At 38.0% G+C, this 16,389-nt stretch overlaps 1 protein-coding gene across 1 annotated transcript; it reads left to right on the forward strand.

Annotated features, from left to right (window-relative positions):
* Positions 1-1,549, forward strand: LOC125581860 (E3 ubiquitin-protein ligase ATL31-like). Its single transcript, XM_048747991.1, has one exon. It carries the CDS (start codon positions 296-298, stop codon positions 1,406-1,408), a length of 1,113 nt encoding a protein of 370 aa, XP_048603948.1. The 5' UTR covers positions 1-295; the 3' UTR covers positions 1,409-1,549.
* The last annotated feature ends 14,840 nt before the right edge of the window (positions 1,550-16,389 follow it).

Raw genomic sequence — 16,389 nt, forward strand, 5'->3', positions numbered from 1 at the left:
TGAAAATAAGACCATGTCAACCTATTCAAAGTCACCGAACTATTATGACTTTCACTGCCACCTCAATTGGAAAAGTCTCCCTGTCTACGTGGAGCTTAGTTAGTGACACATTTGCTGATGTCATAACCCCCAAACTGGTCCCACCACCTTCTTTGAGTCGTTCCTCCTCTCTTCTTCTCCAAGCCTTCAACTTTTCAAATAATAATACCTCTCTATAAACTTCACATTCTTCTCCTCATAACTAACTTCAATTTTAAAAATAAAAACTTTACTGTGCTTTTGTATTTCCAAAAGCATGAAGCAACCATCTTTACCAATTGCTGTCCTGTTTCTGTTACTAACCATGTCGGAGCTAGCTTCTGGTCAACCGAGCCAATCCGACCCAAACAACCGGTATGACTACGGCGGCAGGTTAAGTCCCGTCATGGCTGTTGTCGTGGTGGTCGTGATCGCTCTTCTCTTCTTCATGGGCTTCTTCACCATCTACCTCCGTCACTGCACTAGCGCATCCGACGGCGGCAGCGTTAACCCACGTGTAGGAGCGAGGAGAGTGATAAACGCGACGGTAGCGCGTGGGCTAGACGCGGAGATGCTCGAGACGTTCCCGACTTTCGTTTACTCTGAAGTTAAGACGCAGATGATAGGTAAAGGCGCGTTGGAGTGTGCGATATGTCTGAACGAGTTCGAGGACGACGAAACGCTGCGTTTGCTGCCTAAGTGCGATCACGTGTTCCACCCTCACTGCATCGACGCGTGGCTGAAGAGTCACGTGACTTGTCCGGTTTGCCGGACCAATCTCGCTGAGCAAGAGCAGACAACAGCTGGGCCGGTCGAACCGGAAGTGGTTACCGAAATTGATCTCGAGTCCCAGCAAACGGTGGTTCCTGAACCGGCGGTGGAAGACGGGAGTGTGGCACGTGTCAAGCTCCCGAGGTCGCACACGACGGGGCATTCGGTGGTGTTGCCTGGAGAATGTACCGAGCGGTTTACGTTAAGGTTACCGGAAGATTTAAGGAAGAAGATAATGGCGAATTGGAAGATGAACCGGTCGAATAGTCTTTTGGTTCGATCGAGGAGTGGTAAACCGGTTGAACGGTCAAGGGCTCGGTCGGACCGGTGGTTGTTCATCAAAACACCGTCGTTTTTGTGGAGGAGCAGGGACGATGGTTCGATTAGGCTAGGTGGTAACGGTAGTGTCAAAGCAAATGCAGTAACAAGTCCAACCGGTGATTCGGTACGAGCAGAACGATGGAATTTTCTTAGAAACCCGTCTTTTATGTGGAGGGGTACGCCGGTTCCTTCGCCGAGAGTTGAAGTTAATAAAGACGGTGAAGGAACATCATCGGTTCAAGGTCAACATACGGGTACAGTTGGTTTATCTAGTGGTTCCGTTAGATTACCGGTTTAGGTGGCTTCTGTCGTATTCTATCAAAAAAAAGTTTGTGTTGTTCATACAAAAGATTTTACGCAATTCTTTTATTTTCTTTTTCCTTTTTTGATGTAAGATATTTAATGTCAATCCCATGGACAAGGAGATTGTATTGTTTTATATTATGTTTTTTTCTTCAGAAAGAAATCAATCATTAAAGTCAAACAAAGAACAATGAGTAGTATTGGGTGGAGCTTGACCTCTCAATTCTTTAAGAAACAAACAAGAAAGGTCTTATTCGTCGACCAAGGGTACATAGGAGAGAAGATATAGAATATACTTGTTGAATAAAGGCTTCCAAAGATATTTTAGTAGTTAGAAATGTAATAGTTTGGTTTGGTAGTGTATCTTAGCAAAATGTAATGGATTTGATTGTCTATTTTAATTTCGTATGCTACCAATATTAGTATGTGTTTTTGAATAGTTAGAATTGTCAGCTTTTAATCATAAATTTCATTTCTAAATAATTAAAAATCACTAACATGATAATTATTTTACTCAACGAATACGATAATTCATAATTAATAAATTTGTTAACAACTTACTTGTTTAATTTTTTTGGGGCTAAAGTGTTGTACACGGATTTAATAAAAAAAAGTGTACTCATGTTTGATCTGAAACTTACTCCATGTATTAATTACAATCATACAATTCATATAATCTTATCCTCACAGAGCTCCGACAATTAATCATTTGAACTTTCTAGTACGAGATTCCCGTTACATGGGGCCAAAAACAGTCGGAGACAATCTTAATCTAATTAAACTTGGAGTATCAAATATGGCAACTTCATTCCCTATGTATGTCATCTAGATAGACGATGACTTTTGACAGCCAAAAAAGATGGACAAAGACTTGGTCGCCGCCTTTATACGGATCCGTAAAGGTAGCTTGTTCAACAAATTGACGTATGAAAATTAATCAAATTTGTTCTAGATTGATAATGTGTAAATTGTTACGAAAGACAAGAAAAGATGAGCCGTTTTCGTTGAAAATATAAAAGATGTGGGGCCCGCTGTACTATTTGTACAATAAATTTCCTTCTATATATACGAACGTTTGCGTTCGTTTGTAAACACACCATCCTTCTCCTTCAATAACACATCATCTCTTCTTATCAGTATTATCTCCTTCGTACGGGTATAAAATTTTGCTTTATTTAAATTCCTGCGATATAATAAAATTCCAGTTCTTTTTATAACACGTTATCAGCACGATCACTCTGCGATTCGGTAAAATTTATTTGTATCATTTATACCCTGTTATAATGGCCGGAATACCGCCTATATTATTTACTATTAATTTAATTTATTTATTGGTCGGCCGAGCCGCCTTATATTCTGTTTATTGTTTATTGGTCGGCCGAGCCGTCTTATATCCTGTTTATTATTTATTGGTCGGCCGAACCGCCTTATATTCTGTTTGTTATTAATTGGTCGGCCGAGCCGCCGTATAATTTATTTTTATTACTCTGCATTGATCGGCTGAGCCGTCGCATGATTTGTTGTCATAACATAAATATTTCATTGCCATAATTTTTACTTTTATGAAATTTTATAGATTTGATTGACTGTTTAATACGATATTTTCAGACTAATTTTTAGTGCACTCGATTTAACCCCAACGGTCACAAAGAAATTTTTACAAAAATTTCCCCTTTCTCCAACGGTCATGAACAGTAATTTTCATCTATAAATACAACTCATTTTCACTCCATTTCATCATCCAAAACATTTCATCTTCTCTCAAAAATTTCAAATCGCTCTCCTCCGATTTTTCATTTCAAGAAAGATGATTCGCGCACTTTTGTTTTTATGTGCCATTTTTATTTGTGTTTCTATTTATGGTTTATTCGTTGGAGAATTTACTCCGAGTGAATTTAAGATGAATATCGGTTTAATTTTCTTTACATCGCTTCTCCTTGTAATTGCTTGCATGATTAATGTAAACGGTTTTTAAATTATGAAGTTCTAATAAAATATTTTATTTTGTGTTTTAGAAATACAAATGGCAAACATCGAGAAACTCCAGTTCCCGGCTCTGAAAGTAACCGGCGAAAATTATGTCAGATGGGTCACAAATGTGAAACCTTATCTTGTAATAAAAAAGATAACCGAAGCGATAGAAGTCGGTAACAAATCGCCACCCGAGCATATAGCCGAAGCGATAATCTTCCTGAAGAAGCATTTAGATGAGAATCTAACTCACGACTATGGAGACGTTGAGGACCCAGCCGTACTATGGCAAGCCTTGAAAGATAGGTTCGATAATCAAAAGGAAATCAATCTCCCTCACGCTCTTGAAGAGTGGAAAACCCTGAGGTTTCAGGATTTCCAAAGGGTTAGAGATTACAATTCCACTATCTTGAGGATAGTTGCACAATTAAAATATTGTGGTAACCCTGTCACCGAAGCAGAAATGCTTGACAAGACATACAATACTTTCCACAAAGAACACAACGTCTTATCCCGAATTTACAGAAAATGTGGGTACACCAAATTTTCTGAATTGATGGTAACACTCATGTTGGCTGAAAAGAACGATGAGTTACTAATCAAAAACCATAATTCCCGACCTACGGGAGCCAAGGCATTTCCCGAAGTGAATGCTACGGCGGTAGAATATTCGGGAAGGAGAAACCAGACCAACCGAGGTCGTGGTCGGCGTTTCAACAACAAACGTGGAAAGCCTTACTATCCTAAAAGTATTAGATCTAACAAATGGGTTAGATCTGAACAACCTCCTAAAGGCAAAGAAACCGAAGAGGATACCACAAAGAAAAGTGAGACTGTATGTTACAGATGTGGATGTAAAGGACATTGGTCATGTACCTGTCGTACTCCCCCACATTTGTGCAAGTTATATCAAGAGTCCATAAAAGGAAAGGCAAAAGAGGTGAACCTCACGGAAAATGTTGAACGGACCTCATACCTTGAATCCTCCAACTTCGCTAATGAGCTGGACTAGATTACTCCTGAAGAGAATCGAAATGCCTATGATAAGAGTATTGAATAGTTTTCAGTATTACCATGTATAATTATATATTTCATGGTTTAAACAAATAATGATGTTTTTAACGTCATCTTATTGTATAATTATTATGTGTTTCCTTATATGAATGAATTTTATGTTTTTCTTTTATTAATATTTATGACAATTTCAGAAATGGATCAGAATACTAATGAAGCAAAATCCAAGAAACGGATTCGTGAAATATGCATACCAGATAGTGGAACAACGCACACTATTCTGAGACAAAAGAGATATTTCTCTGATATAAAACCGACAAAAATTGTCGTCAATACAATATCAGGTCCTGCAGACGTGATTGAAGGAACTGGTAAAGCAAACTTTACTTTACCGAATGGAACAAAATTTTCCATAAATAATGCTCTATATTCTCCAAGTTCTAAAAGGAATTTGTTGAGTTTTAAAGACATATATCTTCACGGATATGATACTCAGTCTGCAACTGAGGATGGAAAGAAATACATGTATGTAACTTCTGAGAAATGTGGCAGAAAACACATATTGGAAAAGTTTCCAGAGCTTCCTTCGGGGTTACATCATACTTATATCGATGAGATCGAATCAAATCTTGTAGTAGAACGGAACCCAGAAGAGTTCACGTTATGGCATGATCGCCTTGGCCACCCAGGAACTACAATGATGCGTAAAATCATAGAAAGTTCACATGGTCATCCACTGAAAATCCAGGAGATTTCTCAAGGGAATAAAATGACATGTGTTGCATGTTCTCTAGGAAAATTGATCGTAAGGCCATCGCCAACCAAAATCGATAAAGAATCACCAAAGTTCCTTGAAAGAATTCAAGGCGATATATGTGGACCTATACACCCACCTTGTGGACCATTCCACTATTTTATGGTATTAATTGACGCATCCAGTAGATGGTCACACGTTTGTCTATTATCATCTCGAAATGTGGCATTTGCGAGATTTCTAACTCAGATAATCAAACTGCGAGCACAGTTTCCTGATTATACTATTAAAAGAGTTAGACTAGACAACGCTGGTGAATTCACATCCCAAGCATTCAATGACTATTGTATGGTAATGGGAATTGAAGTTGAACATTCGGTTGCTCATGTTCATACGCAAAATGGTTTGGCTGAATCTTTAATTAAGCGTCTGCAATTGATTGCAAGACCATTGATCATGAGATCAAAACTTCCAACCTCTGTATGGGGACATGCCATTTTGCATGCAGAAGCACTCATTCGGATCAGACCGAGTGCATACCATAAGTATTCCCCACTACAGTTAGCGTTTGGTCGAGAACCAAACATTTCCCACTTTAGAATCTTTGGTTGTGCGGTATATGTGCCTGTAGCACCACCACAACGTACAAAGATGGGACCACAAAGAAGATTGGAAATATATGTTGGTTTTGATTCCCCATCAATTATAAGATACCTAGAACCACAGACTGGTGACGTCTTTACAGCACGTTTTGCTGATTGTCATTTTGACGAAAATGTATTCCCAGTTCTAGGGGGAGAAAACAAAAATGTTGGAAGTGATATAAAATGGAGTGTACCATCATTGTTATATCTTGATCCTCCCACTAAAGAGTCAGAACTAGAAGTTCGACGAATTATGCATTTACAGAGTATAGCTAACCAGCTACCTGATGCATTTGTAGATACCAAGACGGTAACTAAATCTCATATACCAGCTGCAAATGCTCCTGCTCGTATCAAAATGCCAAATGAACAAGAAAAGGAGGATGACACACGAGAGCCAAAAACACGCCTGAAGCGTGGTAGACCTGTTGGTTCTAAGGATAAGAATCCTAGGAAACAGAAGAAAGCTGAAATATATGATGCACCCAAAATAGCAGAAAATATTTTGGAAGAAATAAATGATAAGGATTCTGATGAATCAGAGCATCATGAATCAGAGCATCATGAATCGAAAGATAATCATGAGATTTCTATTAATTACATCCATAATAAAAGGATATGGAATAGAAATGAACAAAATGACCTTGATGATGCTTTCTCATATATTGTGTCAAGTGAAATAAATGAAGAAATCGATGATCCAGAACCAAAATCTGTCTATGAATGTCAAAAGAGACATGATTGGGAACAATGGAAAAATGCAATACAAGCTGAACTTGATTCGCTTAATAAACGAAAAGTATTTGGATCTATTGTGCTCACACCTGCAGATGTGAGACCAGTTGGGTACAAATGGGTTTTCGTTCGAAAGCGAAATGAGAAAAATGAGATTACGAGATACAAAGCTCGTCTAGTGGCTCAAGGTTTTTCTCAAAGACCTGGAATCGATTATGAAGAAACGTATTCTCCAGTTATGGATGCCATCACATTTAGATTCCTGATGAGTCTAGCAGCTGATAAAAATCTAGAGATGCGTCTCATGGATGTTGTTACAGCTTATCTATATGGATCATTAGATACTGATATCTACATGAAAGTTCCTGATGGATTTAAAATGCCAGAAGCATTAAGTTCCAAACCTAAAGAGTTATGTGCAATAAAATTGCAAAGATCATTATATGGGTTAAAGCAATCTGGACGTATGTGGTATAATCGTCTCAGTGATCATTTAACAAAAGAAGGATATGTGAATGATCCTATATGCCCATGTGTTTTCATCAAGAAAACAATATCCGGATTTGTAATAATCGCGGTATATGTTGATGATCTTAACATTATCGGAACTCAAAAGGAAATACAAAAGGCATCAGACTATCTCAAAGGAGAATTTGAGATGAAAGATCTTGGACAGACACAGTATTGTCTTGGCCTACAAATAGAACATTCACAAAATGGTATATTTGTGCATCAATCCACATACACTAAAAGAGTGTTGAAACGATTTAACATGGATAAATCAACTCCTCTTAGCACCCCGATGGTCGTTAGGTCACTTAATATTGAAAGTGATCCATTTCGACCACCTGAGGAAAAGAAGAGATACTTGGTCCGGAAGTACCATATCTAAGTGCAATTGGAGCGCTGATGTACCTTGCAAATTGTACACGGCCTGATATATCATTTGCTGTGAATCTTTTGGCAAGATTCAGCTCATCTCCAACTCGAAGACATTGGAATGGGATTAAACATGTTTTTCGTTACCTCCAAGGGACCATTGATTTAGGCTTGTTTTATCCTAAAAGTTCAAAAGGTCAAATGGTTGGTTTTGCAGATGCAGGATATCTTTCAGATCCACACAAAGCCCGATCGCAAACAGGATACGTTTTTACGATCGGAGGCACTGCTATATCTTGGCGTTCTCAGAAACAAACGCTCGTGGCTACTTCTTCAAATCATGCTGAGATCATTGCACTCCATGAAGCAAGTAGAGAATGTGTATGGCTGAGATCAATGAGCCGACACATCTGTTCAAGCAGCGGAATTGACGAAAATATAGAGCCAACTATTTTATATGAAGATAATGCAGCATGTGTTGCTCAAACAAAGGACGGATATATCAAAAGCGATAGAACGAAGCATATTCATCCGAAGTTCTTCTCATACACTCAAGAGCTCGTGAAGAAGAAAGAGATTGAAGTAAGATATGTCCAATCATGCGACAATGCAGCTGACCTCTTCACAAAATCACTTCCGACTTCGATATTCAGAAAATATGTTCGTAACATTGGAATGCGTCATTAGAAGGATCTATGACTGCTCATTCGAGGGGGAGCTTACGTAGTTGTACTCTTTTTACCTTACTATGGTTTTTCCCATTGGGTTTTCCTAGAAAGGTTTTTAACGAGGCAACAAAGACGTTAAGCGAGAGCGGATAGTGACACCGGCCCCCAAGGGGGAGTGTTACGAAAGACAAGAAAAGATGAGCCGCTTTCGTTGAAAATATAAAAGATGTGGGGCCCGCTGCACTATTTGCACAGTAAATTTCCTTCTATATATACGAACGTTTGCGTTCGTTTGTAAACACACCATCCTTCTCCTTCAATAACACATTCTCTCTTCTTATCAGTATTATCTCCTTCGTACGGGTATAAAATTTTGCTTTATTTAAATTCCTGCGATATAATAAAATTCGAGTTCTTTTTATAACATAAATTACCAAAACTCATGATAACGGGAACCCAATAATCCCATCCTTCAATTCCAAGGAAGGTTCCGTTGACTATACAATAATTCTAAACGTGAATACAAAATCATCGTTGTTGCCTATATTCTTACTACACGATGACGTGACAAACAAGATATCATTGTAACTCTTTTTAGTATATGTGCTTGCCACTTATTGTAACCTTTTCTCTTAGCATCTTCAAACTCCAACCATCTTTTTATCAAAAACAAAAGTGTATATCCTTGATCTTTCAGTGGAATGTTTATTTCAGTGAAACTGCTGGGGTTGATCCTTCTGTGGAAAATTTTAGTAAGAGGCTACAAGAGTGGTTACAAAAGTGCTTAGCCATGATAAAAGGATATATACATACGAGAGAAACCAAACCAAAATCCTAATAAAGTAAAAGGTTGATTACTCACTCCCCTCCACACTACATGCAGCTTGTTTAGAGATGATCTTATAGTGCCATCCGATCGTTGGGCAATCACAAACACGTCCAGGGTCTGATATATGTATAACCCAATAAATTATTGATTTTGACTTTCAATTTTTGTAGAGATTATATACATAGAAATAAGATTCTAAATTATGATTTTTTCTTTTGGTTAAACTTTTTAATAAATGTTAATTACTTTTCAAAAACCCATATCTAATCCTGAACACAACAATATTTTTATCTTTTTGGTTTGCCACAATGTTGGGGGTGGATTTACATCCTCCCTCAAAGCCCATTAGACACTTAATTAGGTCCACTTCCTTATGAAATCCTAGCCATCTTTATTCTATAAATAAGGAACTATCTCCTTATTAGTGGAGGGTCTTCTCCATTTTACACTAAGAACACATCTTGTAAAGAGTTTATGGATTATTAGATTTACTTTACACTAGTAATCATACTTGTAATACAATCTTTGATCAATAAACTCTTTTATTATCATTTCCCATTTGATTTCATCTAAAGATTTCTCCTAAACCTCAAGAATCTAATTCTCATTCTTAGATTCTTTTATTGTATTGATTCAACCAAAACCACCAACATAAACACCATTTTTAGATCAAACAGTTGGCGCTAGAAGGAGGGGGCTAAGGAGAACTATCATCGAATCAAATCGAACTTGGGAGAAAATCCTATATCTGGTCGGTTTCTACATTCGATCTTCACCAAAAACAACCCAGGCTGTTTGGGCCTAAAAAAAATGTTGTTTTGAAAGCCCAAGTGAAACCCAAGAGATGACGTAATCACCTCGTCCTCGTCATTCACTCTGGCGAGATCCCGACGACGGAGCCGTACATGAACAATGGCCATCGGCTCCAAATCATCAAAACGAGCAGCGAAGACTAAGCGGCAGAGGCGTTATCAGCATCACTCTCGTCGAGAAATCAGCCCTAGCTTGCTCCGCTCCCGATAAAGCCGGAGACTTTCTCGCATTTGATTGCTGCGATGGAGGTCCGGTTGCTTCCTTAGCTCGTGCTAGCTTCAACCTCCATTCGTTCCTCGCTGGGGAGCTAAACAACATCGAATCACCTGGATACAGACCTTGAGCGACTCTCAGCCCAACGGTGACGGAGGCCTGGTAAAACGGCGATCGACAGCTTATTGACGACTTGAGCTATGTTTTTCTAAGATTTACTCTTTACTGAATTGAGCTCCAAAGTCGACAGCTTCTTCTCTCCATCAAGGCGAGCTCAGTGGTGGCAAGGCCCTGCTTCTCCGCTGAAGATCTCGAGACGAGCTTGCCTAATTGGCAAAACCTTCTCGTCGTAAACTCATTGAAGATTGCGGCTTGAGCTTTGTTGTGATACGATGCTCTGTCTCTTCCTTGCGACAAGATCACCGTAACAAGTTCTGTCTCTTTTAATCTCGACAACGAAGCTACGCATTTGGATTCAACGCCGAGCTGTTTTGGGCCTCCATCTCTAATCTCTTTCGCTCCAGCAAGAGCTCTGATGGGGCGATAAACATGACGAGGACGAGGAGCTAAGCGTGCTGAGGAAGATAAATATGATAGAATCAGCAAGGTTTAATCATGACGTACTTGTGTATTCTCTCAGCCACTGCTCCAAGATGAAGAAGTCTCTTCTGTTACTGTCCTTATCCAGCAACAGCTTTACGGATTTTTAAGAAGCCATGAAAGCGTTGCGACATTGCAGAAACCTCTCCACTCTGTTGCGACAATGCAAAAAAGTTTCAGCAAACATGGTGATTCTGCTCGGCAAAAGTGGTGCGATGAGGACTGGAGATCAACTCTTCTCGATCCATAGCTTTCCATCTCGCATCTGGTGATCATAAACAAAAATCAAAGAGATCGCAGAGAACTCATCTATCCAGAGACTTCACTTCTCGGCTTGAGTTTACGTTCAGACTGGTTCGTCGTAATCTCAAGACTGGTCTTGGTGTAACCTCAGCAAGTACACTACCTCGGCAAAAGCGGGGAGCAGTTGGCGTGATCTCCTCAAAACGCCCATCTTGAGATCATGTTCATCATCCTCGTAGCTGTTGCCATGACAGACAAATAAATCTGATGAGATAAGTTTTCTCATCTACTTAGTTAATTGTTTACGTCGTATATCACCGCTTTATACTTTGTGATAGAACAAAATCTTCACTTAATATTTTGTTAGTAAGGTTGATACTAAACGTGATCTCCCATATTAATAATTTATATGCTTGCTTGTGTCTTAAGACACAATTTTCAATACGAGATCAAATTAATTAAGTTTAATTTTCTTTGTATAGTAGAATGAAGTGCTTTTGTACGTGGAGCAAATACAGGAGGTCACAACTTTTCTTGTATCCTGTCTCAGCATGAACAAATTCATATTGTCATCGCACAGACGAGATATGAGCACTCTTCTCTTACACAAGCGAAGTGGAGAAGATGAAGAATATGAGACCTTCTTTGCAACTGGCGCCAACTAGATCACAGTTCTCACAACTCTTGGCGACTTGCCAATCACGAGCTCGCACTCATCACACCAGTGAGACCACGGCAGTCTAGTTTCGATCTCAGCAAACAACTTCTATGCCGACTACACCAGTCACGGCAACGCGCGGATCAACAAAACAACTTGCTCGGCACACACGATCTCAACACGAGACTTCGGGTTCGGTAAACTGGTACTTTAGGCACGAATTTAAATTGAACTTGCTTGTTATTAGGCACAAATTTGCAATCGACTCGCTTATCGTTAGACACGAGTTTACAAAAACTCGTCTTTGGCTAGGCATGAGTTTATAGAGACTCTCCTTCTACTAGGCACGAGCTCTCAATAAACTCGCCTCCGTCTCGGCATGAGTTTAGTAAGCTCGTCTTTCGCTAAGCACGAGTTTAAAGCAAATTTGCTTTTTATTAAGCACAAGTTCAAAGTAAACTCGCCTAAATCATCATAGGCAGGAATGTGTCTAATTAATTGTCTAATAAACCCTATTCGTAAAATTCATAGAGATCGACTTCATCTCTCTCTACGAACTTGGGGGCTTACTGTTAGGGGTGGATTTATATCCTCCCTCAAGGCCCATTAGACACTTAATTAGGTCCACTTCCTTATGAAACCCTAGCCATCTTTATTCTATAAATAAGGAACTATCTCCTTATTAGTGGAGGGTCCTCTCCATTTTACACTAAGAACACATCTTGTAAAGAGTTTATGGATTATTAGATTTACTTTACACTAGTAATCATACTTGTAATACAATCTTTGATCAATAAACTCTTTTATTATCATTTCCCATTTGATTTCATCTAAAGATTTCTCCTAAACCTCAAGAATCTAATTCTCATTCTTAGATTCTTTTATTGTATTGATTCAACCAAAACCACCAACATAAACACCATTTTTAGATCAAACACACAAGACGATAAAGATTATCAATAAACTGATTTCCTAGCTGCAACAATCAAGTTTTAAGATCGAATCGAACTGGATCAGTGAGCATTTATTTATACTCCACTCTCCGCATCAACTCTTACAGTTTTATGTCTAGTTTTGGATTTTGATTGGTAGATCTTTTATAAAAGAATTATGTTTTTTTATCATCCAATTAAACTTTTACAAAACATTTAAAAGATGTAAATGTATAGAATTAAATTACTGTTATGAACCAGATTGTGGATGACTCATAACCAAAAGATTATGATTTGTAATCTTTCCATTTATCTATGACGGTGTAATCTCCTATATAAGGAACATCTATGTTATGAATAAAAATAGACTTTTCCATTACTTTTATAACACGTTATCAGCACGAAACTCTAAATCCCTAAGCTAATACCCAAATCAAAAACCCTAAAACTCTAACCCTAGCCGACGATTCGACGAACCCTAACCCCCGATCGCGTCTCTTGTTCCCGCATCTGTTCCAGCTCGCATCCCCGATCAGCTTCAGCCCAAGGCGTTCCTGATCCTAGCTCAGACGTTCGCGACCCGAGAGCAGCTCAACCATGCGACCTCTTCCTCGTTCGCGACAGCATCAGACAACTCGCGTTCGGCGATCAAGACGTTCCCGATCAAGCAACAAAGGACATCCGCGACCCGATAGAAGCGACTCGATCCATTCCAGCTCGCGTCCCGTTCATGTCCAGCTCGCGGCTCAACTCCTTTGAAATCAAAACTGTTTTCGGTTTTGATCATTGAGATTTTAAATCTGATTGAATCTAATGCTATGCTTCTAGAATTGTTTGACCGTTAAATTGATAGATTTATTTTCTCATCCTGCTTGGTTAATTGTTCATCTGATTTAAAATTGTTTAAACCGACCAGCCAGTTAAAACATTGATTGAATCCGATAGGTTGCTAGCTTGCTTTGCTTATATAATCTGATAGGTTGATAGATTGATTGAGGTTTACTTGTTTAAAATCTGAATGATCTGATTGCATGATTCTTGAGGTTTAATACCATCTGCTAGGATTGATAGTTTTGTAATCTGATCTGTTTTAAATAGAAACCCTAAATAATTCGTATGATAGGTTATATTGATCTGATTTGGATGTCTTTGAGAATTGAGAATCCGTATGCTAGGTTGATAGACTCATGATAAAATCTAATGTCTTAAGGTTTAAGATTGTATGCTAAGTTCGATTAAATTGATTGATCTGATTATATGCTTTTGAGGTTTGATAAATTCAGATACTAGATAAATTATTTACACATGGTTTATGCTAAATACCAATCAGCCTTGAAACTGATTCATTGAAATTCATGTTTGAAATCTATATTCTAGTATTGCTAAAATCAGCATTGAAACTGATTCATTGAAATTCATGCTTGAAATCTATATTCTAGTATTGCTAAAATCAGCTTTGAAACTGATTGAGTGATTAATAAATCTTTTTACTAGTCTTGCTAAAATCCATTGATTGTTAAATCCTAATTGCATAATTAATTGAATCCGTTTTTGCTAGTCTTGATAAACCATAATATTATGAGCACATAGAAATAGTATTGCTGAGACTTGCTATAAATTGACTGATTGATTAAATGCCTTTAATATTAATAGTCTCATTGTCTTCACAAGATTGAAATCCGAATTGATTGTTTTTAAGAGTAAGGCCGCATGAAAATTATACCTAAATATTGAGTGATATATGATTTGAGATGTCGAAAATAAACCTGGATTTTGCTGCCCTAAATCTCTCTGAAGATAATTATTTACGGTGTGCATTGGATACAAAGATTATCCTAAAGTCAAAAAGACTTCGTAAATGTATCATAGAAGGCAATAATACCAATGAGAAAGATTGATACATGGCAATATTAATTATTAGTCATCATCTTATTAAGAGTCTCAAAGATTAGTATATGACTATAGAGAATCCTCTAGACCTTTGGACATAGTTAAAATTCGAGATATGATCACCAAAAAACGGTGTTATTACCAAAGACCCTATTTGATTGGAGGAATCCCAGAATCCAAGACTATAAGTCTGTGGATGAATCTATTGCTGGCTGGGCAAAATAATGGATTACTGATGAGAAACGGTGAATTGAGACCTCATGGATTAACCTCATTACCTGATACCAATAAGACCGCAGAAAAAAAAAAGGTAACCACGTCCAGAATGATAGACCACACGGTCATGGCCGTGGAGGGTGGAAAGGACGTGGCCATGGCCACTATAAAACATTTGGTTGTGGGAATCACTATGGAAGAGGCCGTGGGTATCAACCCAATTTGAGCCATGGTCAAGGCAGTAGCCGTGGTATATCCTTTAAACCACAAAGCTCGACCAAATCAGTATATCATAGATGTAGAATGGGGAACCATTGGGCTAAGATACGAAGGACTCCCAAATATTTTGGTGACCTCTATCAAAGAGAGTCTGAAAGGGAAGAATCTTGAAACTCATTTGGTCTATAAAGATGGTGAAAATAATTTCAAATATGATCAAGATGATCTTATGGAATATGAGTGCCTAAAAGAATCAAGTTGATAATCTGATTTCGACATCAAACTTGTGTGATTGCTTTGCTTGTATGCTTTCTCTGATTTTTATCTCCTTGAATTTATTTCTATTACATTGTCTGCTTAGATTAAATGAATGAATGAGTTTTCTATATGAGTACACTGAAAAACGCCAATGTAAGTACTAAAGCAGGTATCGCCAGTCTGAAAGAAGACTATGGCTAGGCTAATACCCCCTCCGTTTCATAATAGATGATGTTTTGAAGAGTTATTGATGTTTCAAAATACATGATGTTTGATATTTTTTAATTAGTTTAAAAGTCATTGAAAACTGTGTGACCAATGATGTTTTATAGTATTTTTGATGATTGGCTGGATTAGATTTATTTAATATTTTTAGTGTTATTTTTTAGGAAAATGTGTATGTCTTAATTCTTGAGCCTTCATCCAAAACATCAACTATTTTGAAACAGAGGGAGTATATTAGTGCCTAAGGGTATGCATCTAGAAATCAGTGATGCCTTATATTCACCCAGCTCTAAGACCAAGAGCAGCCTATTGAGTTTTAAAGATATAAGAATGAATAGTTTCCATATTGAAACAATGGGCGAAAGAAATAAAGAGTTTCTTCAGATATATGTATAAAATCGCCCATGGCCATAATAAGTCCTAAAGACTATACCTGCATCTTCTACTGACCTAGACTATGCATAGATCAGTATGATAGAGGCTAAAAACCTGCGAAAATATACACTTTATGGCACGACCGGATTGGCCATCCTGGTCCAAACATGATGCGAAAATTGATATTCAAAAGGCACACATTAAAAGATAAGAAGATTTATCCCAAAGAATCTCACGTGTGTAGTATGTACACAAGGGAAACTCATTAGGTCATCACCAGTAAAACGGCTACGAGCCTCTTTTTCATAATAAAGACTATATGCCTAGATAATACTGGTGAATACATGTCCCAAGCGTTTAAATGATTATGGTATGTCCATGGGGGTAAGTGTGGACAATTCTGTGATACATGTCCATACCAAGAACGGCTTGGCTGAAATCTTTTAAAACACAAATAGCTGATTGATAGACCATAACTTATGAGGCAAAACTCCCATTCACAGCTTGGGCCACACGAAATTTACATGCACCTAAGTTAATACGCATCAGGCCATTTAGTGAGCATAAATATTCCCTATCACAATTATTAACGGGTCAAGAGCCAGACATACCCCATCATAAGACATTTGGATGTGCTGTCTATGTACTAATTGCTCCACCAAAGAGAACTAAGATGGGACCTCAAAAGGAGGATGAGGATACATGTTGGATATGATTCTCCCACAATAATAAAGTACTTTGAGCCAACTATGGGTGATTATATTTGAGGCCAGGTACACGGATTATTTTAAGACCAGGAGGAGAAAAATAATAAAGCTGGTAAAAGAATGGTAAAAAAAT

This window comes from Brassica napus, chromosome C2, assembly GCF_020379485.1.
Source record: "Brassica napus cultivar Da-Ae chromosome C2, Da-Ae, whole genome shotgun sequence".
NCBI lineage: Eukaryota > Viridiplantae > Streptophyta > Magnoliopsida > Brassicales > Brassicaceae > Brassica > Brassica napus.